At 51.3% G+C, this 27,485-nt stretch overlaps 1 protein-coding gene across 4 annotated transcripts in view; it reads right to left on the bottom strand.

Moving 5' to 3' along the window:
• DPP6 (dipeptidyl peptidase like 6) overlaps positions 1–27,485 on the bottom strand; it is an 854,635-nt gene that overhangs the window by 68,950 nt on the left and 758,200 nt on the right. For all 4 annotated transcript variants that reach the window (XM_042976118.1, XM_042976101.1, XM_042976107.1 and 1 more), the window contains exons 10-12: positions 24,810–24,907; positions 5,519–5,642; positions 3,881–3,919 (exon numbers count right to left, since the gene is read on the bottom strand). In XM_042976118.1, the coding sequence (XP_042832052.1) occupies positions 3,881–3,919; positions 5,519–5,642; positions 24,810–24,907 (261 nt within the window). The remainder of the gene's footprint in view (positions 1–3,880; positions 3,920–5,518; positions 5,643–24,809; positions 24,908–27,485) is intronic.

Below are 27,485 nucleotides of genomic sequence, written 5' to 3'. Positions count from 1 at the left end.
ATTTAGTAAAGAACACGGAATAGTCCGCCAGGGAGACAAGTAAAAAGAGAACAGAACAGCAAACAAGGACACATTTTATTCATTCTAAGGTGCAGGTGCAGGAAACGTTCCTTTCAGGAACCTTGAACCAGAGGAGCGTGCCACACGGGCATTTGCCGGATGGCTCGTTTGCTGGGGTCTCTTGCCACTTCTCGGAGAGGAATGGGCATTCCCAGCTCTCCCCCGGGGAAGGAATTCTCGGCTGGATTCAAAGCCGAGGCCTGAAGTGTGTTGCCCTATCCCTGCCCGGCCCCCTCCCCCCAGAGCTGAGCCGCCACGGTCCCGGGGTCGGGCCACCTCCCCGATGGGGGAAAAGGCATTTTGCTACAGCGGCATCTCAGCATCTCTGCGGCTGCGGCTTGGAAGTTTCCATCCGTGAACACCAATTAGTCGGCGACGATCTATATTTTCTGATTCAAGGAGCCGCACGCTCACGCGGCCGAGAACAAATGGTAAATAGGCCCCAGCTGGTGCCAGGAACGCACATTTCCCTGCAGTGAGCGAGGAGACGCCAGCGTGATGCGCCCGGAGAAATAAACTAACATGTGATTAAAATGACATTTAATCTTCATGAATATTTGCAATAAAATGAAACCTTTAATCTGCAAATATTTATTTTTCTATTTAGAGCTGGCAGCGTGGTATTTAGAAGCAGGGGCAATGGGAAAGTGAGTGGGGACTCTGGCTTTTTAAATGTACTTTTATTTGCCAAGCCCCAGGGCGGATACTGCAATATTGCCTCTGTTTTCTGGGGAAGTGTTTGCACTTTTGGCAGAGAAAAATACTCTGAATAAAGGTAATAAATAATTAATTCCGGCCAGACGCTTTGCTTTCATACTGAGGGGGCCCTCATCATTTCGATGTCACCTTTATATTCATCAGGGAGCACTGTGCACCTGCCCTCAGCCTGAGACCCGCTTTCTGGGGCAGTAAATGTATTCCTGGTAGGAGAGTGCGATGGTTTTCGAGGAGGAGACCCGGATGTCAGTGCTGACACTCAGGGCTTCTGGGGGAAGCTCTCCGGTCTCTCTCGGTAACAGGGAATCTGCCACACACGGTGCCCCCTCTCCCCACCTCCATGCCACTCTCAGAGGATCCGTGAAGAAGGAGCCCTTTCTACTGGTGAGAGAGTCTTTGTGAAATGTTGGTACCACATCTGCCAATTCTTTCCAGAGAGTGGTTCCGGGACACGCCCCTTGTCCAATCTCCCAGCCTGGAGTTTGAAATCACAAAACCAAGATTCTGGTAAAGGAAGAAAGACTGTCTGATGTCGGCCTACAGGATGCATCTTCAGCCAGAGGATGGGGTCCGGGGCTCTACACCGAATCCCCGTGGACCCACATCAGGACAGACGTTGGTTGCAAGGTCACGGGTGGTGGTGATGGAGTGAATGCATCAGGGGGGGAGCTGCCTATTCTTCTGGAATATTCCTAGGAGAACTGGGTGGTTCCTAACTTGCCCTCCAGGACCTTGTGATATCCTGAAGGGTGTGAAAAACAGGGTCCATGAATCCGTTTGTGAAAAATCTCTTTGAACGTCATGAGAAACTGGTGAAACTAGACCTTCCTACTGGCCCTGGAGTGCTGTGTTCGTGATGCCTGAGGAGTGGTACCCAGAGAAAGCAGGGCCTCCCTACACTCCCCAGGCAGGGCCGCTCGCCGGCCCTGCGCGGGGAAAGCACCACCTTGGAACAGGTCCTCTATAGGACCTGCTGTCTTAAACTCAAGACGGCATGACACATTTCTCAGTGGCTGTTTAAAAAATGTTAGCGGTTTGCTCGGTAAATGCCTTCAAGTCTGCATTGTAAAAGTGTGATTCTCCACGTGGCTTTGAGTGCCGACTTGCTTTTGCGTGGAGAGAGCCGCTGTCCCAAGGCCATCCAGGCTGTCTGTCTGGAGCGTGGCTGGTGTTCTCAGGTGGGCCACGAGCTGCAAGGCTGATAAATACAGAAAAATCCCGGGGATGATGGCGTCTCCGCGATGAAGAGACCAGCAAAGCGGGCGGCCTCTTGGCCTCCAGACCTCGAGGACCCCCAGCCAGTGCTCCAGCCCTGCCCACAGCCAAACACCTGTCCGCGTCTTCTGAACATATCTTAGGGTTACTTCCATTTACCACACGTGGGATTCATGCCAGCCTCTCATCAACCTTCTTACCCCGCGAATCTTTGAGAGCTGCTGTTCTAGAGGATTCATTTCCATTTGGGTTTTTGTTGTTTGTTTTTTTAAAAACTGTACTGGGGTGAAATTCACATAAATTTGCTCCCCAGCGCCCTCCCCCGGCCCGGGAGCCAGCAAACAGCCGTCCCTTTCTGTGAACTCATTTATTCAGGACATTTTGTGTTAATGGAATCACACAACGGGCGGCCTCTTTGTCTGGCTCTGGGCTCCCCGCAGAAGGTTCTTGCCACACTGCTCAAGACAGCCAAAGGGCAGAAACAACCCAATGCCCGTCAACAGATACACAAGCCGCGGTCTGTCCGTACAGTGGAATGTCGTTCAGCCACAAGAAGGAAGGTCGTCCCCACACCCGCCGGACAAGGGCTTGGGAGAAGTCGCTGGTTCAGTTTTGAGATCCACTGAGCCTAGGCGCTGTCTGGTCTGATCCGTAAGGTACTGGCCGATCAGACGACCACACAGATGATGGCTTTTCTTCGCTTTCACGTCAAGCTCTCTGACGTTCTCTCTGCTACAAGAGGGGCACCAGCACGTGTGTTTGCTACCTGCGCTCCCGTCACTGATCCAAGGGGGCTTTCGGCAACTTCACAGCATGACCTCCCAGCTCACGTTTCGGGGTCCCCCAAGCACGCTCTCTTTCTTGGAGTTTTCTTAGCTTGGATGTGGCACCCACGCTTACACACAGGAAACAAGATCGGGCATTTGGGCGATTCCTCTTTCGGAAAAGACCGGCGAGGAGGAGTATTTCAAAGTGAGTGTGCTTGTGTGCCCGTGTATGAGGCTGCCGCCTTGGACGTAACCAATGGGAGGCTGGGACGGACAGCTGACTCCGCCGCTAGGGAAGTCCCGCCCGTGGGTCCGCGTCCAGCCACCGTTATTCTGTCCCCGGATTCTGTTGGCACTCGCTTCACCCCGATTCTCGAGACTCCAATCTGGTGTGATTTTCCCCACAAATGTTCAGACTGCTTTCATCCCAGCAGGCTGGATAGGAAGGAAGGAAGCCTCTAAAACTCTCACCTGTTCTTTGCCAGGGTGTGGAGTGAGACAAAACACCAGCCCTGAGAGCTTTGCTTTCTGTGGGAGTTGAATGTTTTTTGGCTGCAGAAGTGGGAGTCCCTGTTGGCCTCTCCCAACCTCCTCAAACCTCAAGACCCCGGAGCCTGTTTAACATGCACTTCTTGCCCAAGTAAGGACGGGACGCCGGGGGTGGCTCCGAAGGCCAGGTTCCCGTGAAAGCTCATGCCGAACCCCAGCACGGTGCGCCTCCAACGGGACAGCCACAGAATCATGAGGAGAGATGTACGGCTACCAGCCTGTTTTAGAGAGTACGTTGAGGCAGCGTTTATGGACTCCTTGTAATTCGCCACAAGGACATCAATCTAGCTGAGAACTGAGTTCTCACCAAGCCCCGTACGTTCTCAAGAGCCGTGATTTTCAAACTGTCTTTCTTCCTTGGTTCTGTGACTCTCCAGTCATGTGTAAGGGCCACGGGGAGCAAGGAGGAGCCGGCCGAGCAGCCCCCACCACCCACCAGGGCCGGAAACCTCTGCGGGGCTACTGAGGGACTGAATGCTTGAGAAGCCATCGTGTTGTAAAAACTCGGCCGCCGTGGTGGCGCATCTGGTGGCGGGTGCAGACCAAAGACAAATCAAACGTGGGGTAGCTACCTGTCTGTGGAGCCAGGCTTCGCTTTCGTCCTCGTGTTTCTGAAACGAAATAAGAGCATTAGACAAAGGATGTTTTTGCATGTTTTGTGTCTGTGACCAACAGCGCAGAAACAATTTGATTCCCCTCCACGGTCGCCGCACAGGCACACAGAGCCGTGGCCCGCCCAGGGAGGAGGCATCCCGGTTGTGGCTCACCGCCAAACACTCGTGTCCCCGAACAAGAAAAATGTCGCCCTCCCCGGCAACGGGGACAAACCCATGGTGGGTGGGAATCCGGTGGAAGATGGCGTACTTCTGCCATTTGGTGGTCGGTCCACGCGTGGCCTGCTCGGGAGTGCTGCCTTGTCGTGGGGCTTTGTGTGTGTGTGTGTGTGTGTGTGTGCGTGTGCGTGTGCAGGTGTGTGGACATTTCTCAAGTCACAGCCCTGAATAACAACCCCGGGAGCGAAAAGTACATCTCCCAGAACCGTGTGGAAAGACACATAATGGAAGACCAAACAGAACAAAAAACACCAGCATTCCAGCTACGCCGTGGGCCTGCTCCCGGTGCTGGTCCGGCCTCCGGACGCCCAGGGAGGGGTTCTCTAGCCCCAAGTCCTGTACGGTCGGCAGGAGGGAGTCTCATGATGGACTTGCACAGGTCGGGGCGGAGGTGAGAGCAGGTGTAGATCAGCAACCATTCCCGGCTTCCTGGCTCTGCGTCTACTCCTTCCCTCCCTCCTCCCCCTCGATATGCCTACCGGATCACCTGGAGTCTGCTCTCAGGTGACTCACGTGGGGACGTCCGTCTCGGTAACAGATCACTCTGCGCACCTGGAAATGGCGCCTGGTGCGGCGAGATGCTTCCGGGCCTCCCAGGCCACGGTGAACCTGCTCTACAAGCCCTCTCCCTCCCCAGCTGGGGAATAAAAACTTAGGGGCCAAAAGGAGTTTCCGGAAGACCTGCTGGGCAGTATTCGTGGAGTATAATTGACCTTTTCTCACCTAGCGCGAGGGGGTGTGCCTCTTCGGCCTCACGTGGAAGCGTGGAGGCCTTGCGCCCACGGGCTGGAGGGTGTGTCCTCAGCCGCCCCTCGGCTTGGATTTTCATTCTTTGTTCGCTTCCCTCTGATACTTTCCATGGTATCGTCCCTACGTTCACCTCCTCTAACTACACATTAAGTCAGCCCGAGCCCCTAGGAACACGGCTGGGCTCACCGGTGACCTTCAGGGACGGATGCCGGCCCCCCGGGGGCCGCCGGCCCCAGGTCCACCGAAAGCGGGCAAGGCAAGCCAGGTGGCAGGGCCGGCTCCACCCGTGTCCTAGGGGCTCAGGCTGCCCCTCCCCCTCTCTGGTATCAACTGGAAAATGAAGAGAAGGCTCGTCCCGAGCATGTGGTGGGCACAGATAAAGGGGGTTGACACATCACGGACTGTGGAGCTCATGCAGGTCTGAGGACGCGACCCCTGCGGTCGCGGAGGGCTCAGCCTTGACTTCTGCGGCAGTACACAATCCATCCACACGGTGGCACCAAAACAGAGGCCGGCAGGCGGGTTCCGGCCAGTCTGTGGACGGTGACCCAGACGCCCCGGAATGCAGCCTCCCTTCCGCCTCCCGTGCTTCCTGCCATCGGCCCCTGTCCCCTCCCTCCCGCGTACCTTTGTGCAGACCCCGGTGGTGGCGTCGCAGAGGGTGAGAAGGGACACGTTCTGCGCCCGGCTCAGCCAGTTCACCGCGACCTTGGTGCTGGTGGCCCACTTCACCATGGTGATGTAGTACTCCCTGCAAACAGGCAAACACACGGGGTTGGCAGCGTTGCGGGGGCCGTGGGAGCCAGGAGACGGGCGCAGCCCAGCCCTGGACGCCGGGGGCCGAGGGCCGGGGCCTGTCGGGCTGGACTCGTCCCGGGAGGTCCTGAAATGGGGTTTCTCAAGAAGGTGCTCGGATCGTGAACTGTGGCGGGCACAGCCAAGGCACTGACGTGCCAAAGTAAGCCACACAGTGCGGTTCTTTCTCAGCTGCTCCCTCCAGGGTTGCGGATAAAGTGCGCGGCCCAACGACTCCCGGAGGGGGAAGCGTGTGGCTTCTGCTCCGCGGGTCTTACGCGTCAGGCTGCAGCTAGTGCTGACCTACTGGCTTGGGTTTCGAGCCACAGCCCAGGCCAACACGCCACTGCAGCTCACGGGACGGAGAAGGAGGTCACACGAGCGGCTGACAGAGCGAGCACCAGGAAGCGCTTGGAGAGAGAGGCGCTCACGGCGCCCCACATGCTATAAAAACCCCGGGGCCACGCAGAGGAAGGCTCTGTGCGTCCCTTCCCTTTCCTGGGAAGGCGAAACACCCAGGGACGGTCGCCAGCTAATTAGGGAAATTGGTTCACGGCCCTGGGCATCAGGCAGATTTGGTTGGATACCCTAGATGTCACGCGCCTGCTTTTACCCAAACCTGAAAACGTCACACTGTTCTAGGTTACCCTGTACTTAGCACAAGGGGTGCTGGGGCTTTCAGCAATTAATTCACTCACCAATTCACCCAGAGTCCTTCAAAACTGGGAGTCTTAGGGGGAAACTATACATTTGAGAAAAAGAAGAAAACAAGTGCAAAGAGACTATCCCTAGGTGAGTTCCCAGAATGTTCTAGAGGCCAGCTAACCTTTGTTCTATCACCTACCCCATCTCTATCTATAATGAGATCTATTGTTAGGAATGATTACTTTGTGGCCTCACAAGGTCCTTTATCACTAAAGGCTCCAGCACATTCACGAGACAATTCCCAGCAAGCTCAAAAGGGACCTTAGTACCTCCGATGATTATTTTCAACAGAAAGGCTTAAAGAACCAGATGTCTTCATCTAAGCTTTGGTTTAACCAGGAGATTGAATTGCTGTGTCCCCTATTTCTCGAATCCACCTGTCAGTCAAAACTTTTAATAACTTAACCTAAGTCAAGAGCTGGCTCAAGCCGGTACCTTCTGCGTCAGGGAGAGGGGAGGCCCGGGGACTGCCCATCAAAGTCTTGGCCAATCTCCTGGGGACTGGCTGGTGAGGATGTCATTCAGGCATAATCCAACTTTTATGATTTTCAACCTTCTCAATTTGCTGTGGTTTTGGAAATAGGGCTGTATCTGTTCCTACCACCTGCTCAGCAGGCCCACGGGCCTCGGGGACCTGGCTCTGTGTGTTTATAGGATCTGCCCGCTCCCCCGACGTGGTCAGGCTCCTGCTCTGAGGGGGAGCGTGGCCTTTTGGCAAGTCCTCTGTGGATGCCGGAGCCGACTTGCAATGCTAGGTTTGATCGTCTCCCCAGATGTTTGTAGGCATGAAAACATTTATTTAGCTTGGCCCTTAAAAACAACTCAGGGTCGGGGCACTGGGGTGGCTCAGTGGGTTAAGTGTCCAACTTCGGCTCAGGTCACGATCTCACGGTTCGTGGGTTTGAGCCTCATGTCGGGCTCTGTGCTGACAGCTCAGAGCCTAGAGCCTGCTTCGGATTCTGTGTCTCCCTCTCTCCCCCTCCTCCACGTGTGCTCTGTGTCTCTCTCTCTCTCTCAAAAATAAATAAACATTAAACAAATTAAAAAAAAAATAACTCAGGGTCTGTGCTCAGCCCTTGCTCTCCATATAATACTTCTTATTTTTAAATTATAACATGAATGATCCTTTGGTCCCTGTTTGACAGAAGGTGGAGAGAGACTGCTAGCTTGAAGGGCCATGGGACGCATGTGGCAAACTCGTGTTTTCCTGGACTGTGGGGCCTTTTGGATGCAGACATTTGCATTGAGGGTGTGTGTGTGTGACATCACAGTGATGAGCAAACATACTTCATCTGGATGAAATCAAGGAAGAAAAAGTCAGATCTCCTGGAATGACTATTTTTTTTTCCCCACGGCCTCCGTGCTAATGAGGGAGGACCCCATTCTTGTTTCCGTTTGTGGAGACATTCATGCGTCCTATTATGTGTCTTTCTAGGTTTTGTGATGTTCTTTTGCACCAACAATCTTCATACAGGCCAAGTCTGAAAGTCTTTCCCTTTAATTTCCCAGTTTGTAATATGAGACATGTCATGGAAAGGGAGAAATAACTGCACTGCAGATGAGGTCAGTTACACGTGGACCCGCTTTGCCTCGTCGTGTGGATCCTCACAGGGGCCCCGACCAATGAGCAGGTGCAGCGTCCCTCAGAGATGCCTGAGGGCTTTGCTCCCACACCTCACTGCCCATGGAACTTGAATCCTCAGCTCCTCATTGGTGTGATAGGAATTTCAAACAAACTGAGGGCACCCTTTGAGATTGTATGGTGATGAAACGCAATGAGAAATATTTTTTTAGAACTCTTGAAACAACTATTAACGACGCTAGAAAGATGCCATAACATATCTTTCTAGAAGGAAGTGGTGCTCCTTCACGTTTTGGCAATTCCAGGATCTCCCATCGTGTTGCTGTCCATCAAACACTTGGGAGCCTTCCGCCCGAGTGTCCCTCAGAACCACACACAGCAGTCTCATTACTTGTACAGCCACATCTCGTCTCGAACCAACGTTTCCTAATCCCATGAATTGTATCCATGACTAGGCTTCATGCCAGATAAGCTCAGGGTATTTAAAAAAAATCAAGTCAAGTCGTAAAGATAAAGCATTGCTCAGGATGGGCAATTTAAAGGCTGGCAGCATCTGGCGAGGAGATACAGAGCCTCACAAAGAAGCAGTACTCTAGAAAGAATGACTATTTGCTTCGTGAGGTTCATAGCGACACCATAGGTTAATGGAAAGGAAAACACAATGTTTGCCCATTTCTGAAACTTTCCCTAAGAAGAGACCCATAAGTAGAAAGGTTCTCCTGGTTCCTTATATATTTTCCATTTTCCTCTAACTTTAAAGCTGTTTGCCTGACCGTTATATGCAGGAGAAATGGGTAGATTCTGACTGTAGGGCTAGTGTCAAGGTCCAAGGTCATGGCTCTGTCAAGCTGCTGTTGGTTATGAGGGTTGGACCATATGGCACACACATAGGGCCTCGTCAGTGTGGACGGCATGAGCCCATGGAGATTTCCAGCACACAGAGGCATCTGCTTGGCAAATGTGAGGAGGTCTTTACCAACTTTGTGTCAACGTGCCTGTAAAGACACAAAAAAGACGCAAAATCACAATACCGCCGGAGTGAGTGCTGAAAATCTCCGGCATCCGTAATCGACGGAGGTGTGTGAAACCACACAATGGCTTGTCCACCTTTGCTTCCCTCTATGAGACAGCAGTCGCCGAGCAGAAGGAGGACATAATCCTGCTCCCCAGTGTCCTATCCTTCCTCGGGAACACCACGCTCGTACCAGCCAGAAACGTGGGAAGTCAAACCTTTGCTACTTCGGTGTCGCCGACAATCATGACTTTTCATGGACACCTGTTGACTCAGATGTCAAAAAAAAAAAAAAAAAATTCGAAAGAAGGCAGAAGAAAGAAGAAAACTCTCAACTCAGCCAGCAGAGAGAGGCACGATGGATTCAGTTTAGATTCTGTCTTCCGATTTCATCGGAGAAGGTTCAAGCAGCACCCAAAAGTTCAGAGTCAAAAATAACCCCCAGCCGCCATCTGCTGCCAGATTGCGTGGGTGGATGTCTCCTTCCTGAGGCGGAGTCATCAAGCAACGCTAAGGAAGGAAAGAGGGGATCACACGGAAAACGTGAAGGCAGAACGGAGCCCTAAAAATACAGGGTGAGATGGAGGGGAGGAGGTGAAAGACTGCAGGGAAACCAAACCTGAAAGTGAGAGAAATCCGACTAGGAGAAACTGAGCAAACCTGGGGAAGCTCTCCCAGAAGGCAGAGGAAGGTGCCACAGAGGCGACAGGAAGGGGCGGGGACCGTCCCTTCTGAGGACATAAGAACTTCTCACAGGGAAACCAGAGTGCCGGGACCAGGATGATCTCCAAAACTCACAGAAGAGGCATCTCCGTGGGTAAAACAGGATCTGAACACGCAGGTTAAAAGGATTTTCCACATGCCAGGGAGATTAGTAAAATGCCTAAATATGTTCTGATAGAATCTTTGAGTCCTAAGAAGAAAGGAATCTCACCACAATCTACTAATAAGGAAGTAAGTTTCGACAAAGGGTCAAAATTTAGGCTGATAGCAAATTTCTCTGCTGTTCTAGGGCTAAGGGGTATTTAAATTTCAGTGTGTTTTTAACGACTGATATCTTGTCCTTAAGTACACCCCATAGTGAATCAAAAATTAAAGACTCAAAATTAAAAGCTTAGCATGGGGGTGCCTGCCTGGCTCCAAGGGTGAGCATCTGACTCTTAGTTTTGGCTCAGGTCATGATCTCATGGTTCGTGAGATTGAGCCCGGTGTCGGGCTCTGTGCTAACAGCATGAAGCCTGCTTGGGATTCCCTCTCTCTCCCCCTCTCTCTCAAAATAAATAAACATGTTTTTTTTTTTTTAAGTTTAGCATGTAAGAAGATGATCCAGAAAATCAATCATCTGTAACTAGTCCCAAACAACTATCGATTTGATAACCAATTTGAAGTAACAATCAGAAATAATTATTATGTGACAAAACATGGTAAAACAAACAAACAAAAATATTGGGTGACTATTTCCTTAAATTACAAACATTTAGCGTATCTTTTAGAGAAGATTATAAGTTTTTTTTAATGTTTATTTATTTTTGAAAGACAGACAGAGACAGTCAGAGCACAAGCAGGAGAGAGGCAGAGAGAGGGGGAGACACAGAATCTGAAGCAGGCTCCAGGCTCCGAGCTGTCAGCACAGAGCCTGATGTGGGGCTTGAACTCGCCAACCATGAGATCATGACGTGGGCCAAAGTTGGACACTAAACTGACTGAGCTCTCCAGGCGCCTGTTTCAGAGAAGATTATGAACAAAAGTTAAGACACATCATACATGATGAAACAGAGAGAAACATTAAAGGGAAAGGAATATAAACTATGTTTCCAGAAGAGGAAACTAAATGTGGTAAAAAAAACTTTTCAAAATGATAATCCACTTGGGAAGGCTGGAATTGATTCCACATAAGCTTCCTGAGGGCAGAGACCACATCTGCCTTGTTCCTTCCTGTATCGTCAGCCCCTGCAAGGTGCATCACATGTGCTGGATGTTGAATGTTTTTTAAAGGAATAAATTCAATTCCAACAGAAAGACCAATAGGTTTTTTTTTTTTTTTTTTTTTTTTTGCAGAGAGATCATCTAGTAAAAGAATTCTAAAGTTCACATGGAAGAAGAAATGGAAAAAAATAGCCAAGATGGTTTTGAAAAGGAAGTTTCTCAAGAAGATTTTACGCCAAGACTTGTTAATGGGAGACCAGAGCTACAGGTCTTTCCTTGATGGAACAGTCACACTGGTGATCGGACCACAGAAAATCTGGCCTTAAATCACGATGGTTTATATAAGAACAAAATAGTTTACGTAGTAATTTATTTATTTGATTTTTAAAGTTTATTCATTTAGACAGTGAGAGTGAGAGTGTGTGTGTGTGTGTGTGCGAGAGAGAGAGAGAGAGAGAGAGAGAGACAGAGAGAGACAGAGAGAAAGAGAATCCCAAGCAGGCTCCGCACTGTCAGCACAGAGCCCCAGGCAGGGCTCGAACCCACGAACGGTGAGATCATGACCTGAGCTGAAGTCAAGAGTCCGACGCTTAACCGACTGAACCACCAGGTGCCCCAGTGTATATAATAATGTAATATTTAATGAAAATGTCATCAGCAACGAAGGTGGCATGTGATCCAGAGAACAGTGGCTCCAACTCGGGACAGCAGTGGAGGTCCCAGGACGTGGTAGAGAATAGTCAGCCCACACTGGGGTGGGCAGCGGGGGTTCTTGCGAGGACAGGTTTAGGGAACAGGGAAATACAGCAGAATACCTAATGCAGTTTGGGAGGACAGGAATGAGAGTAAGAAAAAAATCAAATGGTTCACGTTAAAACCAAAGTAATTTAAAACTCCAGGAAAAAACGCTGAACAAAAAGACACACAGTCCCATCACACCTCTAGCATGAAAGACAATTACTTATGATAAAGTCAGTGCTATTTATTGATTTTAACTTCTTAGAATCAACGTACAGAGTAGTAGTAAGATTTAGTTATGGTCACGGGACAGAATGCAAATGCCACCAATCTCAGTGACGGAAACGTTAACAAAATGATGACAGAGTTTCTAGGGGAGAGACAGGGACAGAGAGGGACCTGGAGGAAAGGACAGGACCCATATCTTCATCTTTCAAACTGGGGAGGTGCGAATTCTTGTTTATAGTTAACACAATACAGAAGAAACTGGTAAGAATATTATTTAAGTTTCTAAAGGTAACCAACAGGGGCGCCTGGGTGGCTCAGTCAGTTCAGCATCCGACTTTGGCTCAGGTCATGATCTCACAGCTCGTGGGTTCGAGCCCTGTGTCGGGCTCTGTGCTGACAGCTCAGAGCCTGGAGCCTGCTTCGGATTCTGTGTTGTCCTCCCTCTGCCCCTCCCCCACGCATGCACGCTCTCTCAAAAATGAATAAACATTAAAAAAAATAAAATAAAATAAAGGTAACCAACAGAGGAAATTAAAAGGCACATAAATGAGAAGATGGGAGGGCATGGGGTGGGGTATGCACATTTCTTGTGTATCCTAAGAAATAATGCATAAATAAAAACAAATAAAACTGATTAATATAAATTAATAAAAAACAAGTAAATAAAAAATGAAATATATAAGCATATTATTTAACGACGCAAGGGTTACTGTTGGGGAAAACCATACAAGGAGTTAAAGTCATCTCCATCTAGGGCTGGGTGAGTGGGGAGGGACTGTTGTTCCCTGTAACCCCTTCTGCATGGTTTTACTTCTAAGCATTAGTATGGAGCATTTTGATTAAAAGGAAATGGAAAGTTACAACTAAATAAAAATTAAGAAAAGATAACCGCACGGAGTTGTCGACAAACACTGAGTGACCTGGACGAGGCTGGGTCTGTCGACGAGTAACCGTGGGGACGTAGGGAGAGGCGCCTGCCCTCGGGAGGCACGTGGGCACGACTCCTCTGGGTGCTTCTGGCCACACTGATGTGCAAGAATGAGTGTTTTTTTAAGCTCCCGAAGCAATGAATCGACATTACAAGAAAAGCGGGCAAGAGGGGGCCTATCAAGGACAGAACACTTCTGCGTGAGGCAGAAACCGTGTCTGCAGAATCCAGAAAGCGTTTCTCTCTTTTGTCCAGCGAGGCCCCAGTGCGGCCGGAGCAGGGAGCTGTCCAGCTCGCGACTCAAACTGGCCCGGCCCGGCGGGGGCAGACACGTTGAGACAGGAGAGGGCTTCACGGCGTTCAAGATCTCAGCCGAATTATTCCCCAAACAGAACAGTTTTAATTAGAACATACATAAACAAACTGAATACATATTTTGTCCCCTGTCCTTCTCAAAAGAAAAAAAGGACCAAACATCCTGGAGGAAGTTTTCCTTCTTTTGAAACCATACTCAAGAGCTATTGCTCTGATGTGCTGAGTTCTCTTGGGGGCTTTGCTAGGAGAAGCTTCTGTGATTTCTGAATTTTATAGAACAGGGGCCTTTATGAGGCTGTCCACAGGCAGGTGACCCCACAGCTGTGTTTGGGGCCAGCCTGGGGGCCTGGCTGACTTGTGTCCCCGATGTGTCCCCCCTCAAGACCTCTTTTCCCAGGAGAATGGCGCGTCCACTGTGTTTTTGCTGTGCTCCCTCTGCAGAGGTGCTGAGGGCCCTAGGCTGTGTGCTGTTTACGCCGGACAGAGATTTCCGCATTAGGGCTGTGTAGCTCACAGACAATGCACAACAGTAGGAACCCCCACGCCCGTCTTCCCCAGATGAGAAGTCCCAGACTGCCTGCTTCTGCTCACAGTTTATGGGCACCACTGGCCCAACTACAGATGCTGAAAACAGGGTCGGGAAGGGACTCCCCCAGAATCCTCCACGAGGCCACCGTCACCCCTCCCTCCTTGAACCTGTGGTCTGTGCCATCTGATCTCAATTGCTGTGTATTACCAATTCTTCTTGACAACTAGCCGGGCCCGGAGCTCCTTGTGGCACTGCAAAGGGCAGGCCTCATATTAGTTGTGATCCAGTACCAAGGCTCAGGTACCTACAGAAGAAACCAGTAAAATCCTCACGACTTGAGTCACACTGCCTCACGAGAGGAGAGAGGAGGCACTGACCGAGGAGAATCCAGAAGGACATTATAATGGGAAAGAAAGTCAACGTCAGTGAAGCAACAGTAATGCGACTTGACTTTGTGTGATGGGATAGCCGTAGGTTACGCAGGCCTGCGTGCCCAGAGAACTCTGAGCCCCCTTGGCCTTGGCCTCTCCACGGGGCCTGTTTGTGTCGGTGCAGGCAATGAATCCGGGTTGCACATCAACATCACCCCATTCCCGCAAATCTCTAGCCAAAGGTGCCTTCAACTCCGTTCTGTTGCGCCTGGAAGGAAGCACAGACAGAGACGGGGAGCCTGTCTCCAGGGTCCCGTGCGCACCGGCTCAGAGTTGCAGAGCACGCCCCCTGCAGCAACCACACTCCCGGGAGGCTGGCCCGCCCAGAGACAGCAGCGGACAGCAATGGCGACACGGGGCTTCTGTGGCAGAAGCAGCCAATGCCTCCGCCGCAGGGGGCAAAGGCAGTAGCAGAAACAGTCTCCGCACCCACGCTTGATTATCCAAGTTAGCGGTCCTCAAAGTGTGATCCCCAGACCAGCAGCACTGGGAAGGCTGGGAATACAAATTCTCAGGCCTCGACCCAGACCCACTGAGTCCAAAACACTGTGGGCGGGGCTGAGCAGTCTATGGCTGAACGAGGCCCCCAGATAATTCCAGTGGTGTTTGAGTTTGAGAACCACGATCTAAGTGAGCCACGTGACATGCTGGTGAGCAGGAGACCACAGAGAACACCTCCGAGAGCCACTGAATGACAGATCTCCATCTCCACATCTGCCTTTACTAAACGTTCTCTGGGTGAATAAACGTATTGGCAGGCAGATAAGGTGTTTTGGAATAAAGAGAAGTTGGTTGCAGTAAAAAGAGAGGAGAAAACAGGGTTTAAAGCACAATGATGTAAGCAGACGAGACAGAGCAGGACTTTGAAAGACACAAGGATTGATCCAGTGCCGAGATGAAGAGAGATACTGAAACATTCTGATAATCACAGAAAGCAGATGATCGTACTTTGAGAATCTTAGACACTGCGTTTTTTAAAAACTTATTTTGAGAGAGAGAGAGAAAGAAAGCACAGGCAGAGAGAGAGAGGGAGAGAGAAAGAATCCCCAGTAGGTTCCGCATCGTCACTGCAGAGCCTGATGCAAGGTTCAAGCCCACAAACCGCGAGATCATGACCTGAGCTGAAATCAAGAGTCAGACGCTTAGCCGACTGAGCCACCCAGGTGCCCCAGAAATTGCATTTTAAAAAGAACATGACACCAAAACATTAATAGGAAGTAAAGGTTCCTAGAAGAAATGCTACCAGTTTTCTCGTTATTCTAAAGTACTTTATCTGCCAACGAATAACATTTGTTCATTCCAAGAGCATTTGGTTAGGGTTTAGCATTGTGCAGACACGGTCCCAGGTGCTGGCAGTATAGAGAGCCAAACCCTCGTCGTAGGGGGGCTCGGTTTGTGGGGAGACAGACAACCCCTCATTTCAGTGAGGGGTAAGGACTGCCCTACTGTAAGGAGGTCATGGGTCTGCCCGGGGGATGGGGGTGGAGGGCGTGGTGAAAAGCACAAGTTCGCTGAGAAGACACGGCCAGCTTCCCAAAAATCTGCAGCCAAAGGTGCCTTCAGATCAAAACACACGGACTCTTCCTGGTGAGAAGTATATGAATTTTTTATTAGTCCATTTGTTTGCCATAAAATATTAACAGGGCACTGTCTCTCTCCCAGGGATTAATGTGCTGTGTCACTTTGTGGTATTCCAAATTCTGGCAAAGGTTCTCACAGTTGTGGGCAACAAAGGGCAAGGGAACAGAAAGTCTGTTTGTCTCGCGAAATAAAGAGCCTGCAATTAACTCTGGCATTTTCTCAGCGATGTTCATTCCATGAATAAAGGCGGAGAAGAAAAAATATTTTGGGAGAAATTTTTAAAAAGTGATGTTTTTAAATAGAAGACATTGTTGAGCAAACGGAAACACCAGATACCAAATGCTGCCTGTGATGAAGGGTCTGGCTCCGTATCTGAGCGGGTCCTCAGAGGAGTCACACGGTTGTATAAAAATATCTGCAGGCAAATTGCATTTTGCAGAATATGAAAGCGATGTGGCTCCAAGACAGATTACTATTTGATGTAGATTTCCACGATTTCACTTTCAATGGGGGAACCTTTCCCTTCCATCTTAGGGGCTGGTTATAATGTAGGATCACTGTCAGGATAAGGGAGAAGGAGGTGAGAGAGGTGCCAGTTTAGGGACCGTGGAGTCCTTGTTCAAGTCGATATGCTTTGAACGTGAAGGGATTTATAGAATAGGAGACGTAGAGGCAAGTGATGGAGGTGGTGGGGGTGAAGGTTACGGTGACGGCGGTGACAGTGGTGATGGTGACGGGGGTGAGACAATGGTGGTACAGCAGTATAGCTGTTGACGGGGCTGGGGCTGAGGTCACCAGTAACGAGGACCTTGTTATTGTGTGATGTTTGCATTGCTCTGATGACCTCTGTCTTCCCCCTAATTCTCAGTCAAGGTTTATATTGGATTCACTATACCAATCTCCCAACGAGTCCCTATTTTATAGAGATGGAGCAGAAAGAAGGCTCCGTTTCCTAGCTGGTTGGCATGGGCTTATCATGGGTAGTCATGTGTGGAAGAGGCACCTGGTGGCAGAGGAGGCCCTGAGAATGTAAGCCCCGAGGGTTTGCAGAAATCTAGACCACGTGCACAGTTAGAAGCAGAGAGCTGCATGTACACACAGAAATATGCTAGGTCTTTACATACTGCTGAGTGAAAAAGAGGGGAAACGGTCTACACACACACACACACACACACACAGAAGTTTATTATGTATCTGTATCTATGTACATCACAATGTCACTTGTGTAAACAGCAACACACGTTTTACTAACATTAATGGAGAGAAGGGGGACTCAAATACGTTTAAATAGGTGCCTATGTAGTAATGTCTCTGACACTGGCCATAGCAGCATCTTCATAGACAGTTCTCCGGAGGCAAGGGAAACAAAAGCAAAAATAAACTACTGGGACTACATCCAAATGAAAACCTTCTGGACAGCAAAGGAACCGACCAAGAAAACTCAATGACAGCCTATGGAATGGGAGAAGATATTTGCAAATGACATAGACAATAAAGGGTTAGTATCCAAAATATATAAAGAACTGATATTACTCAACAACCAAGAAACAAATGATCCCACTAAAAAATGGGCAGAAGACAGGAGCAGACACTTCTCCAAAGAAGACACCCAGATGGCCAGCAGACACATGAAAAGATGCTCAACGTCACTCATCATCAGGGGAATACAAATCAAAACCACACTGAGATACCACCTCACACCTGCCAGAGTGGCTAAAATCAACAACACAAGGAACAACAGGTGTTGGTGAGCATGTGGTGAAAAAGAAACCCTCATGCACTGTTGGTGGGATTGCAAACTGGTGCAGTCACTCTGGAAAACACTATGGAGCTTCCTCAAAAAGTTAAAAATAGAACTACCCTAGGATCCAGTAATTGCACAACTGGGCATTTGCCCAAAGAATATAAAAACACTAATTCAAAGGGGTACATACACCTCCATGTTTACTGCAGCGTTGTTTGCAATAGCCAAAGTATGGAAAGAGCCCAAAGGTCCACTGACTGATGAGTGGATAAAGAAGATGAGGTATAGATATACAGTGGACGGTCATCCAGCCAAAAAAAGCATGAAATCTTGCCATTTGCAATGATATGGGTGAGCTACAGTATCAATGCTAAGTGAAATAAGTCAGAGAAAGGCAAATACCACAGGAGTTCACACTCACAGGTGGAATTTAAGAAGCAAAACAAATGAGCAAAGGGGAAAAGAGAGACAGAGAAAGAGACAAACCAAGAAACAGCCTCTTAACTATAGAGACCTGGTGGTCACCAGAGGGGAGGTGGGCAGGGTTATGAGTGAAATAGGTCACGGGCATTAAGAGGACACTTCTATTGGGGCGCCTGGGTGGCTCAGTCAGTTAAGCGTCCGCCTCTCGGCTTTGGCTCAGGTCATGATCTCTTGGTTCGTGAGGCTGAGCCCCGCATCCAGCCCTGCACTGGCAGAGCAGAACCTGCTTGGGATTCTCTCTGTCCCCCTCTCTCTCTGCCCCTCCCCCATGCGTGCTTTCTCTCTCTCGCTCTCTCAAAATAAATAGATAAACTTAAGAAAAAAAGAGTAACTGATACTGATGAACACCGCGTAATGTACAGAAGTGCTGAATCAGCATACTGCACACCCGAAACTGACATAACACTGCATGTTAACTATAGTGGAATTAAGTTAAAAACAATCAGGAAAAAAAACAATTTAAAGAAAAATGCATTGAACAAAGTAGTTGATTTCAGCAAACAAAAAGCCAGAAACTGACCAAGAAACATAGGTGTCTATGCGGCGAGGAGAGCCCGGAGTAGGGACTCCCTGAAAAGAACAATGAAATAAAGAGAGTGAGGCCTCGCACAGACCAGCGGTGGGATTCCATGAGCTAAGCCCATCTAAGTCCTTGGAACTGGAGGTCAAAGATGAATGAACGAACGAGCTCAAGTAGAAGAAAACGCAAGGAAAGCAAGACGCCTTGGAGCCTTTTGCGAACCCGCGTCCCCGCCCACGTGCGTCAGGGACCCACTGGGCTCCTTCTCACGGTGCAATTGTGTGACAGCCCGCGGCCGTCTGGCAATCAGGAAGAGCGCACAGGCCGCCGGCTGTGCCACGGCCGAATGGATATTCGGAGGAGAATAAAAACACGTATCGGCACAGTGCAACAAGGCTTCGAAAAGGTCCTGCGGGTCTCTGCTGCGTCTTAGCTCAACACCCAGCCCCGCAGCCCTGGGAAGGCCCCAGGAAACCAGCACGACACAGCCGCGTTTGTTGGATCAGAGCAGCTGGGTTTCGGTCGGGGGGCGGGGGGGAATGGTAAAAACCACGGGGCAGGCGGTGCGTAATGATTTCCATCTAGGTCTCCACCCACAGGACACAGCTCAGCTTGTCAAGGCGCCGCTGCCCTTCCCTTAGCCCTGCCTCCGCGGGGTCATGGTCCCTAATTACCTTTGACGTAAACGTCTTAAAAGACGGCCTCAAATTTGGCCCAGGGAGTCCTGCGGCCGAGGGCCGCGTTGTGGGCGGCTGTCCCTCCCACCTCGCGTGTCGTGGCTCCCACCACACTTCATTTTGGCCGTGGACCACGAGCTGTCCCGCTTTCTGGACTGTGGGTGACACGATGGGAGAGGCCATCCGGGTGCCTAACACAGCGTGCGGCACAAAACCAGGGTCAGTAAGTGTTGGCCAACTGGAAGGATCCGGAAGCCCAGACTCAATCTTCCCTGTATCTGAGAACTGTTGGAGGGGAGGTCAGGCTGGTTAGCAGGCAAACAACAAGAGGAATCTGGAAATGGGTGGTGTAAATGACAGACAGCTAACAGATGAAGTGTCGTTTCTTCCTCCTGGTGGCTCCTTGACCAGCCTGCTGAAAGTGACTAGTGGACCTTCCAGAATGTTCCATACCTCTCTGGAGGCTGTTCAGGGAGGTGAGGCTGTCCAGCCCGCCTGGCTTGAGGCCCAGCACCCCCTTCCACACTCTGTGTGGATTCAGACACCTTCCTTAAACTCTGCATTTCTCAGTCTTCACATCTGGGGAACGGGGGCACTAGGAGCTACTTCAGACGTGTACAGCTTGCAAAAGCCTTTAGGGCTGTCCTGGACCCAGCCACTGTCCTGTACGTGCTATAAGCCCACATCCTTGTTCCCGGGGAGACGGGCAGAAGGAAAAGCAAGAGTGAAAACCCACCAGCAAATCCAGAAGTCCGGTTTGGAAGGAGCAAAGAATATACGTAGCCCTGAGGTCACAGCTTTACAGTTCAAACCACAACACATGACTGATGATGCTTTAGGGCTCCCCGCTCTATGCTGGGACCCCTGTGCTCCCTTACTTCTCTTAAAGACTGGATCCTGGAATATCCCAAATCCTGCCCACACCTCCGACCCCTCCACCTCCCGACCCTCCTCCCTGGAGAGGATTTCTCCATCCTTTGGCAAAACTCTTAAAAGAATCAACGTCAGGACGCCTGGGTGGCTCAGTCGATTGAGCAACCGAATCTTGATTTCAGCTCAGGTCATGATCTCATGGTTCGCGGGTTCAAGGCCCACACTGGGTTCTGCACTGACAGCTCAGAGTCTGCTTGGGATTCTCTCTCTCTGCCCCTCCTTCCGCTTGCACTCTCTCTCTCAAAATAAATAAACTTAAAAAAAAAAAAAAGAATGCCTACTCTGTGGCACTTAATTTTTATAATAGGATATATTTCTTTGTTGTCTCTCCCCACCTAGGTCCTTGGAGGATGTGGGTATCCTTCCTTCCTCCCTAAAACCCTCCACATGGTAGGTTTCTTACTTTTACCTTTCCTAGACTAGTTGAAGAAAGCCAGAACATGTTGCCTCAAGATATGCCTTTTTGACATACAAATTATTTTGAGCTGAAAGCAATGAAGAAGGAGCAAGCCCAGAAAAAAGGCAGGAGACACGTTCTCCTTGGGCTGGAGACAGACTCTTAGCGCAGAGATGCACCAGCGGAATCTGCAAATAGACCTTCCTCTGGGAGTTGCCTCCCATGATCTGCTGTCCTCGAATACCTAAAACTGCTCCCCTTCGTCCGGCTAATTCCCTGCAAATTTGCTGTTCCTGGCTGAAGATGCTACAGGGGTGGCAGTTCTGAATTGCTGCTTTGAGTCACTTTTCGGTGAGCTTTTTGAAGACGGGCTCCATGCGCATTAATGAACTGATTTCCTTTTGTTAATCCTTCTTTTTGTTAAGGAGTCCCGGCTGAAGTTCTGCCTCCCCAACAGCATCCTATAGTGGAAATGGCACGATGTCACCAATGCCTACACATTTCTAAAGGTTTGGTTCTTAGAAAGGTTCCAGAAAACCAAAGAACTCTCATTCTTCAAGGATCCTATCAATGTAGGATTTTACTGGCTACCTGTTCAGCTTGCTGGCCCATTCAACAAAGGTTTCCTGAGCTTGTCCTGTGTTGCAGGCACTACTCTGGAGGGGAGGGCGGGTGTTGCACAAAACAGACCCAAGTCCCTGCTCGCGGACCTTCCTTCCAGCTGTTGGGCAGGGAAAGGGCTTGGTGAACACAGCACACAGAATATCCTGCTGGGATGACCCTAGGAAGGAAAGTAAGGCCGGGTGAGGAGGGAGTGGGGCTGTGACTCAGGCTCGGCTGTTAGGGAAGTGCTCAGGAAGGAACGCTTTGATCGCGACTGACAGTGCATGGGTGCTCCCCTCAGCCATGCGGGGGAACTTTCCAGGCAGACGGAGCACAGGTGCAAGCACCCTAAGAAGGGGGCGAGCCCAGCATATCTGAGGAGGGGTGCCGAGAGGCGGGATAAAGCTGTGCAGTGGCTCTAGCGTGGGCAGGTAGGGTTGGGTCCTGGGAAGAAGAAAGACGACAGGTGGCTTTCTTGACGTAGAAGCTGTTTTCGGCCCCCGGCTGTCTGGTGAGCTGTACCTGCCTGCCGCTACTCGCCCAGAGCATGTTTCTAGCAGAAGGGCCTGGAATATGTCAACATTGCGGAAGAACAGACCTCAGCAGCTAATGATTTTAAGGGAACAAAAGAATGTAAGCACAGCCAGGCACCAGCAGGCCAGCAGAGGGAACAGGCGGTCTGACATAGCTCACGGCTTTCTGGGCTGGGCAGGAGGGGCGGGGAGGGCCTGGAAGCCTGTGGTCCCGGAGAGCCTCAGCTGGGGTCACCAGGAGATGGGAGGGAGGGGACGCCCTCTGACGCCGGGCCCTCCAGGGGAAGATCCCCCAGGAAAGTCAGAGGCCTGAGCACACGGGGACCCAAGGCGGCCAGACTGCGCGGGCAGTAGGATTTTGGAAGGAGATCGGGGCATCTGTTCTGTGTCCAGTTGGTGACGTCATTTAGAGATTCTCAGAAAATGCATTTGAAACCTGGAAAGAGGGAACAGGATCTAGCAGTATTCTTCCAGCATAACCCCGGGCTCGGCCTCTGAGGCAACTGGGGACTCTGCCCGGGCAGACTTCCCTCCTGGGTTTTTGCAGGTGGACCAGCTATCCCCCAAGGTCACAGTTCAGGGCCCTGCTAGACCCGTTACCCAGCAAACCTGCCCCCACACTTCTCTGTTACACCGATCACACAGACCTAGCTTTGCCGATGCCAGCAAGACTGGTCCTAACACCTCACTGGCTCCCTTCTTAGCTAAGGAGTTAAATAATGTCTTCGACACACATTCGTTTACTTTGCCCGGAGAACTGCGACCTGACCAGTTCATGCAGAGACGCAGGGTTGTGGGGACAGGTCAGGCTGAGTTCTGAAAGGGAAAGTTGCCAGCAAGTCCACAGGAAGTACTGACCACGCCACAAGATGGGGTGACCGTATGGCCAGCCCTGTGCCACCTGCACTGTTTCATTTGGTTTTTACAACCACTTCTATCAGCAGTGTTTATCTCCATTCTACAGATGGGGAAACTGAGGCAGCGTATCTGCGTACCTTCCCCAGGGTCCCAGGACTCGGATTTGAATGCAGGCGTTGGCTCGAGATCCTTCACTCTGAACCAGTGGTTCTCCATGTGGGGACATTTGGCAAAGACGGGGGACTGTCGCAACTGAGGGTGGGGTGCTACTGGTGTCTGATGGGTGGGGCTGGGGCCCTGCTAAACACTCCGCAGTGCCCCCCACAGCAAAGAGTCACCAGGCCCCACGTGTCGTAGCGCTGAGGTTGGGAGAGACACGGTCACCCCGCACAGTAGCTCGGCCCCTCCTCCACACCCCACGTGCTTGGTGGCCCTTCGCACGCCTGCAGTTATCCACTCGCTTGTGACGATTTGTTCAGTCTACACCCCGGGCCCTACATCATCCGCTCCACGTCTCGTTCCCCACCATGCTTGCGGCGTTCACGCTAACGGCTGGTGAACTAAATGCCCGATAAATATTCGCTCACAATTTATTCTACGATTTCTGATATACCTGTGCTCTCTTTAGAAAAAATCTCAAGGCCGTGTGACAGAGAGAGAGAATGAGACAGCGTGACGTTTGCACATTACAGATTTCTGCTGCACGTGAGGCACGGGATTGCATTTAGCCTAGGAAATCAGAGCAGACAACCTGAAGCCAGCGTCTGAACTTCAAGCCCCGACTGAGGCTAATTTTTCATTGTCCTTGAAGGTAATCAGGCCTGTGGAAACAGCATCACCAAATTGACCAAATGAGATTTTCAATTAACTCAAACAGATGGCTTAAATTTTCCAGGTGACTTTCCATATTAATTCAGTGAGTTTGCTGGACCAGGCCCCGGGAGGCTTGGCAGGGATGGGGGCTGAAAGGAAAACAATGAAATATTGGATCTTCAGGAGAGGAGGCGGAGCGATGACCGGAACTTTTCTTCTACCCCAGCAGAAGCACATGAGACAGATCAGTTCAACACCCCCACCCCTCCCCCCTGACCAGCATATACCAAGGGCTCTGGGACTCCAGGCACCGGTGGCTCGGGGGTCAGCTTCATTAGCCTCTGGGGACATTGCGGCCCTCTGATATGACTGAGGAGATCAATCCTGGGCAGGGAGAGAGGCCGCGAGGAGCCATTTATAGAGCCCAGAATTCTGTGCTTGGTCTGTGTACCTGAGGACCTCACAGCATTTTATTATCCACGGAGAAGAAAGTGTTAAAAGAATCTCTGTGGAATTTTCCACAGGCTCACGCTTCTGAGGGTCTTGCTAAGGAAGTCACCGCAGGAGAGGACCACACCATCCACAGAACACCAGCAGTACCCAGTGCCAGAGCGCCCAGCCCTGGGTAAGGCCTGTGGAGGCGTCGGAGCGGATGGGGCCACAGCTCCTGTCCTTCCAGAAGCTGCCAGAAACGACTAATAATGTGGAGTTCTGTAACTGGATAGTAAAGGCCTGGGCTAGAGGTTATGGAAAATTTGGGGTGGGTGTCCTCTGAGTCTCAGAATGAATCGTTCTTGGCTTCACTGGGCCCATATCTAGACTTACGGAGATCTATCGGCGAGCGGGCCTGGTGTCTGTACGGTGGGCTCCCCTTTTTTTCAGTCTCCCATCAACATCCCCCATAGAGAAGCTTACCGCTGATATGGGGGGTTCCGGAAGTCTATTCAGTCCCCAGGCTGTTCAAACTTTGGTGATACTCAGACCACTTCACTTAGATAGACCCTACTCAGCAGTTTTGATTAAAAGAAAAAAAAAAAAAATCTACCCAAACCAGACGGTAATGATAACAGGCCAGTTACCTTTGTCAATATGCTCCAACACCTACACAGGTTATCTTACCAACCAGGAGAAGTGGGTTACTAGAGCAGGGTTTACCACCAGCTCCTCGAGCTGCCAAAGTACGCCATCGTTCTAAAGTTATCTCTTAAACGGGGCACCATCTACAGAAAGTCTGATTATGTGGATTTTCTTGGTTAAGGCTACATCCGTTCATCCAATGGATGTTCTCCAGCGTCTGCCTGTGTGAGACGTGCCCCGGCTGGAGTCTTGCGGCTGACCTGACAGGCCCCTTCCCGAGGAGCCCAGCCCCCCAGGGAGAGCAGTCTGCTCCTGACTAAGGAAAGAAATAGTGGTACTGGTTGGACTCCTATTCCTTTCCAGAAAAGTGAATCATGAGGCAGTAAGCAAAGCTTTGGACAGTGTACCTTTTTCTTGGATGTTTAAGAGAGCAGTAAAATAAATCTGGAGAGACCACGTAAATGAACGTTCATCTTACTTTTTTCACATAGTAGAAACAAGGAAGCAAACCTCATCCGTGGGTCATCGGGTGGCATCATCTCCAGATCGTGGGTGGGTCCATTTAAGCCAATGACGTGCAGGGAAATGCTGGGGTTTTCACATCCAGCCTGGGAAGCAAAGAAGACCAGGTGTGAGTAAACCTTCCTGCGGGGACAGCGCCTCAGTTGCTGCACGAAGGCCCAGAGGTAACTGGGGTGCCATTCCTTCTCCAGGAACCCTACCCCCTTCTTGTTCCTCCAAGTGCCTCCCGATTATCAAGCTGGGAGGGGCAAGGGATGGGACAAGGAGCAGGACAGAAATTCCTGGAAGCCATGCCAGGAGGCAGCGTGCCCAAGGGCAAAGACACGGGTGGGGAAGGCTGATGAATGTTGGCCGTGGCCCAGCGGTGGGGAAAGGGAAGTCCCTGGAAAAGGTGCAGAAAAGGTGCTGGGTGGGTTCTGCTCTGCGTCACTGCTGCTCTGTGCTCCCTCTTCGGGCGGAACAGCACTGCCGGGATGGGACAGGGGAACACGTGGCATTATTTGTCAGCGACACGCCGGGTCTGACGGATACCCTTGCTTCTCTGCTCCCTGCATGAAGACATGTCGGGTTCACCACAATAGGGCGGGAGTCCGGCGGGGTCACCAACTCATGCCTCTGATTTGGGAGACAGTACAATGGGGCAAGGGGTGCCTGAGTTCTGTTGGCTAGAATATGCCGCCTTTCCATCCGAATACAAACCATCCGGGCTTCTGTAATTCCAATTTTACCCACCCCAGAGCTCAGTGTGAACTCCAGATGGCTCTCAGGTCACCCCTCCTAAGGTGGGGAAACGCCCATAACAGGGTTCACAGGGGAAGCCACTGGATCCCTGGCTGTTAGAGGAGTCAGGCAGCCACTGGCCCCACTGTGTGCGTGGGGGGTGGGGCGTTCAGGGGTCAAAAGAGCCCGCATTTAGTTAACCGTTTGCGACTAAAACCCTGGCCCCTTCCACAAGATGTAGAGTCCAGTCCAATCAAGCCCAGCTGAAAAGGGAGAATTCTGTCAACAGGCAGGTCCGTGTGGCAGGCTGATATCAAGTGCTGTCGGAGTGGGACGGTGGTGGGGACAATGCTGTGCCTTCACAGAGCTCGTGCCCCTCCACTCAGGGACCTCCTTGGATACTGGCCATGCCGACCGAAGATCCGCAGGAAAGGCTCAGTATTGGGGCACCTGGGTGGCTCAGGGGGTCAAGCGTCCGGCTGCGGCTCAGGTCATGATCTCACGGCTCGTGGGTTGGGGCCCCGCGTCGGGCTCTGTGCCGACGGCTCGGAGCCCGGAGCCTGCTTTGGATTCTGTGTCTCCTTCTCTCTCTGCCCCTCCCCCTCTTCCTTCTCCCTCTCAAAAAACAAAAAAAAATTAAGAGAATTGTTTTACCAGGTGCTGTGGACGGAATGTCTGTGTCCCCTGCCCCCCAAATTGAGAATTCCTTCCTAGGTCAAAGCCCCGAGCCCCCGTGTGACAGTATGCGGGGGTGAGGCCGTGGGAAGGCCATTGGGGTCAGGTGAGGTCAGGAGGGTGGGGCCCCGTGAAGGGACTGGTGCCCTCATGTGGAGAGAAAGAGGCGCCTGAGCTCCCTCGCTGTGGGAGGACACAGAGAGAAGGCAGGGGGTGGAACAAGAAACACAGTGCTCACCGGACCCGACCTTCCTGGCACCCCGATCTCGGACTCTCAGGCTCCAGGCAGGGCTGAGAGAAACGAATATATGGCACCTGCACCAACTATACACCAGGGGCTTCCTCTCTGTGGCCCGGGACGCCGGGCACCTCGCTGGCCTCACTTGCACACTATCGCCCCTCTTGCTGCCCCCTGCAGGCTGGCGTGTCTCGTCCTTCCGATACACAAGGCGCGTGGCATCAGCCCTCCGATCTGGGAGATGGTCTGAAGGCCTGGGAGCCACGGCTCAGCGCTCACGGGCGCGGGCTCCAGGGGTCCTTCCGAGGCAGCCGCAGGCGGGAAGCGAGTGCTCCGTCACCAGGCAGGTGCAGGCAGTGAACGGCTCACGTCCACCCGGCCGTGGCCTCCGCGGGCCCTGGAGCGCTCCAGCGAAGCCGGGGGGCGGGGGGGGGGGGCGGCAGGGCCGCTGAGCCCACTCTGTCAGACAGACATCAGTGTCTCTGCAGCGGTGCGGGCTGCAGAAAATGTGGCACCAGTCCTTGCTTCGTGCCAGGATGCTGTGATTTGCTAACAAAGCAAGGTTCAGACATCTGTACCCCTCCCCCTCCACCGCACCCTTGCTGTCCTGCCAGTCTCTGTGCCAACAACTTGGTCTGGGAAGCAATTAGAGACTACAGGCCAGGATATGACCAAACACAAAAGAGCCCTGCGCAGACCCAGGGGACCAGGGGCAGACAGAGGTCCCTCGGACCTCCCAGAAGCCAAACTCTAAAACAGGGACGTGACGAGAGAGGGCCCCAGGAGCAGGCAGTGTGACTTTGTTGCCATGGACTCACAAGGGGAGGTAAGGTACTTATTTTGGGTCCCATGAAACTCACACAAATGATTAACGGCAGTTCAACTATTTAAGATAGAGGTAACCTGCCAACAAATTCAACTCAGCGGAGATGGGAATTTAATGCAGTGTAATGGGAAATAATTAATCTTGCCTCTGTTCTACTGCATTGCTCAGAACACGTCTGATTCTACAGCTCCACGTCTGGAGTCGC

This window comes from Panthera tigris, chromosome A2, assembly GCF_018350195.1.
Source record: "Panthera tigris isolate Pti1 chromosome A2, P.tigris_Pti1_mat1.1, whole genome shotgun sequence".
Lineage (NCBI taxonomy): Eukaryota > Metazoa > Chordata > Mammalia > Carnivora > Felidae > Panthera > Panthera tigris.
This window is presented reverse-complemented; position numbering and strand designations above follow the sequence as displayed.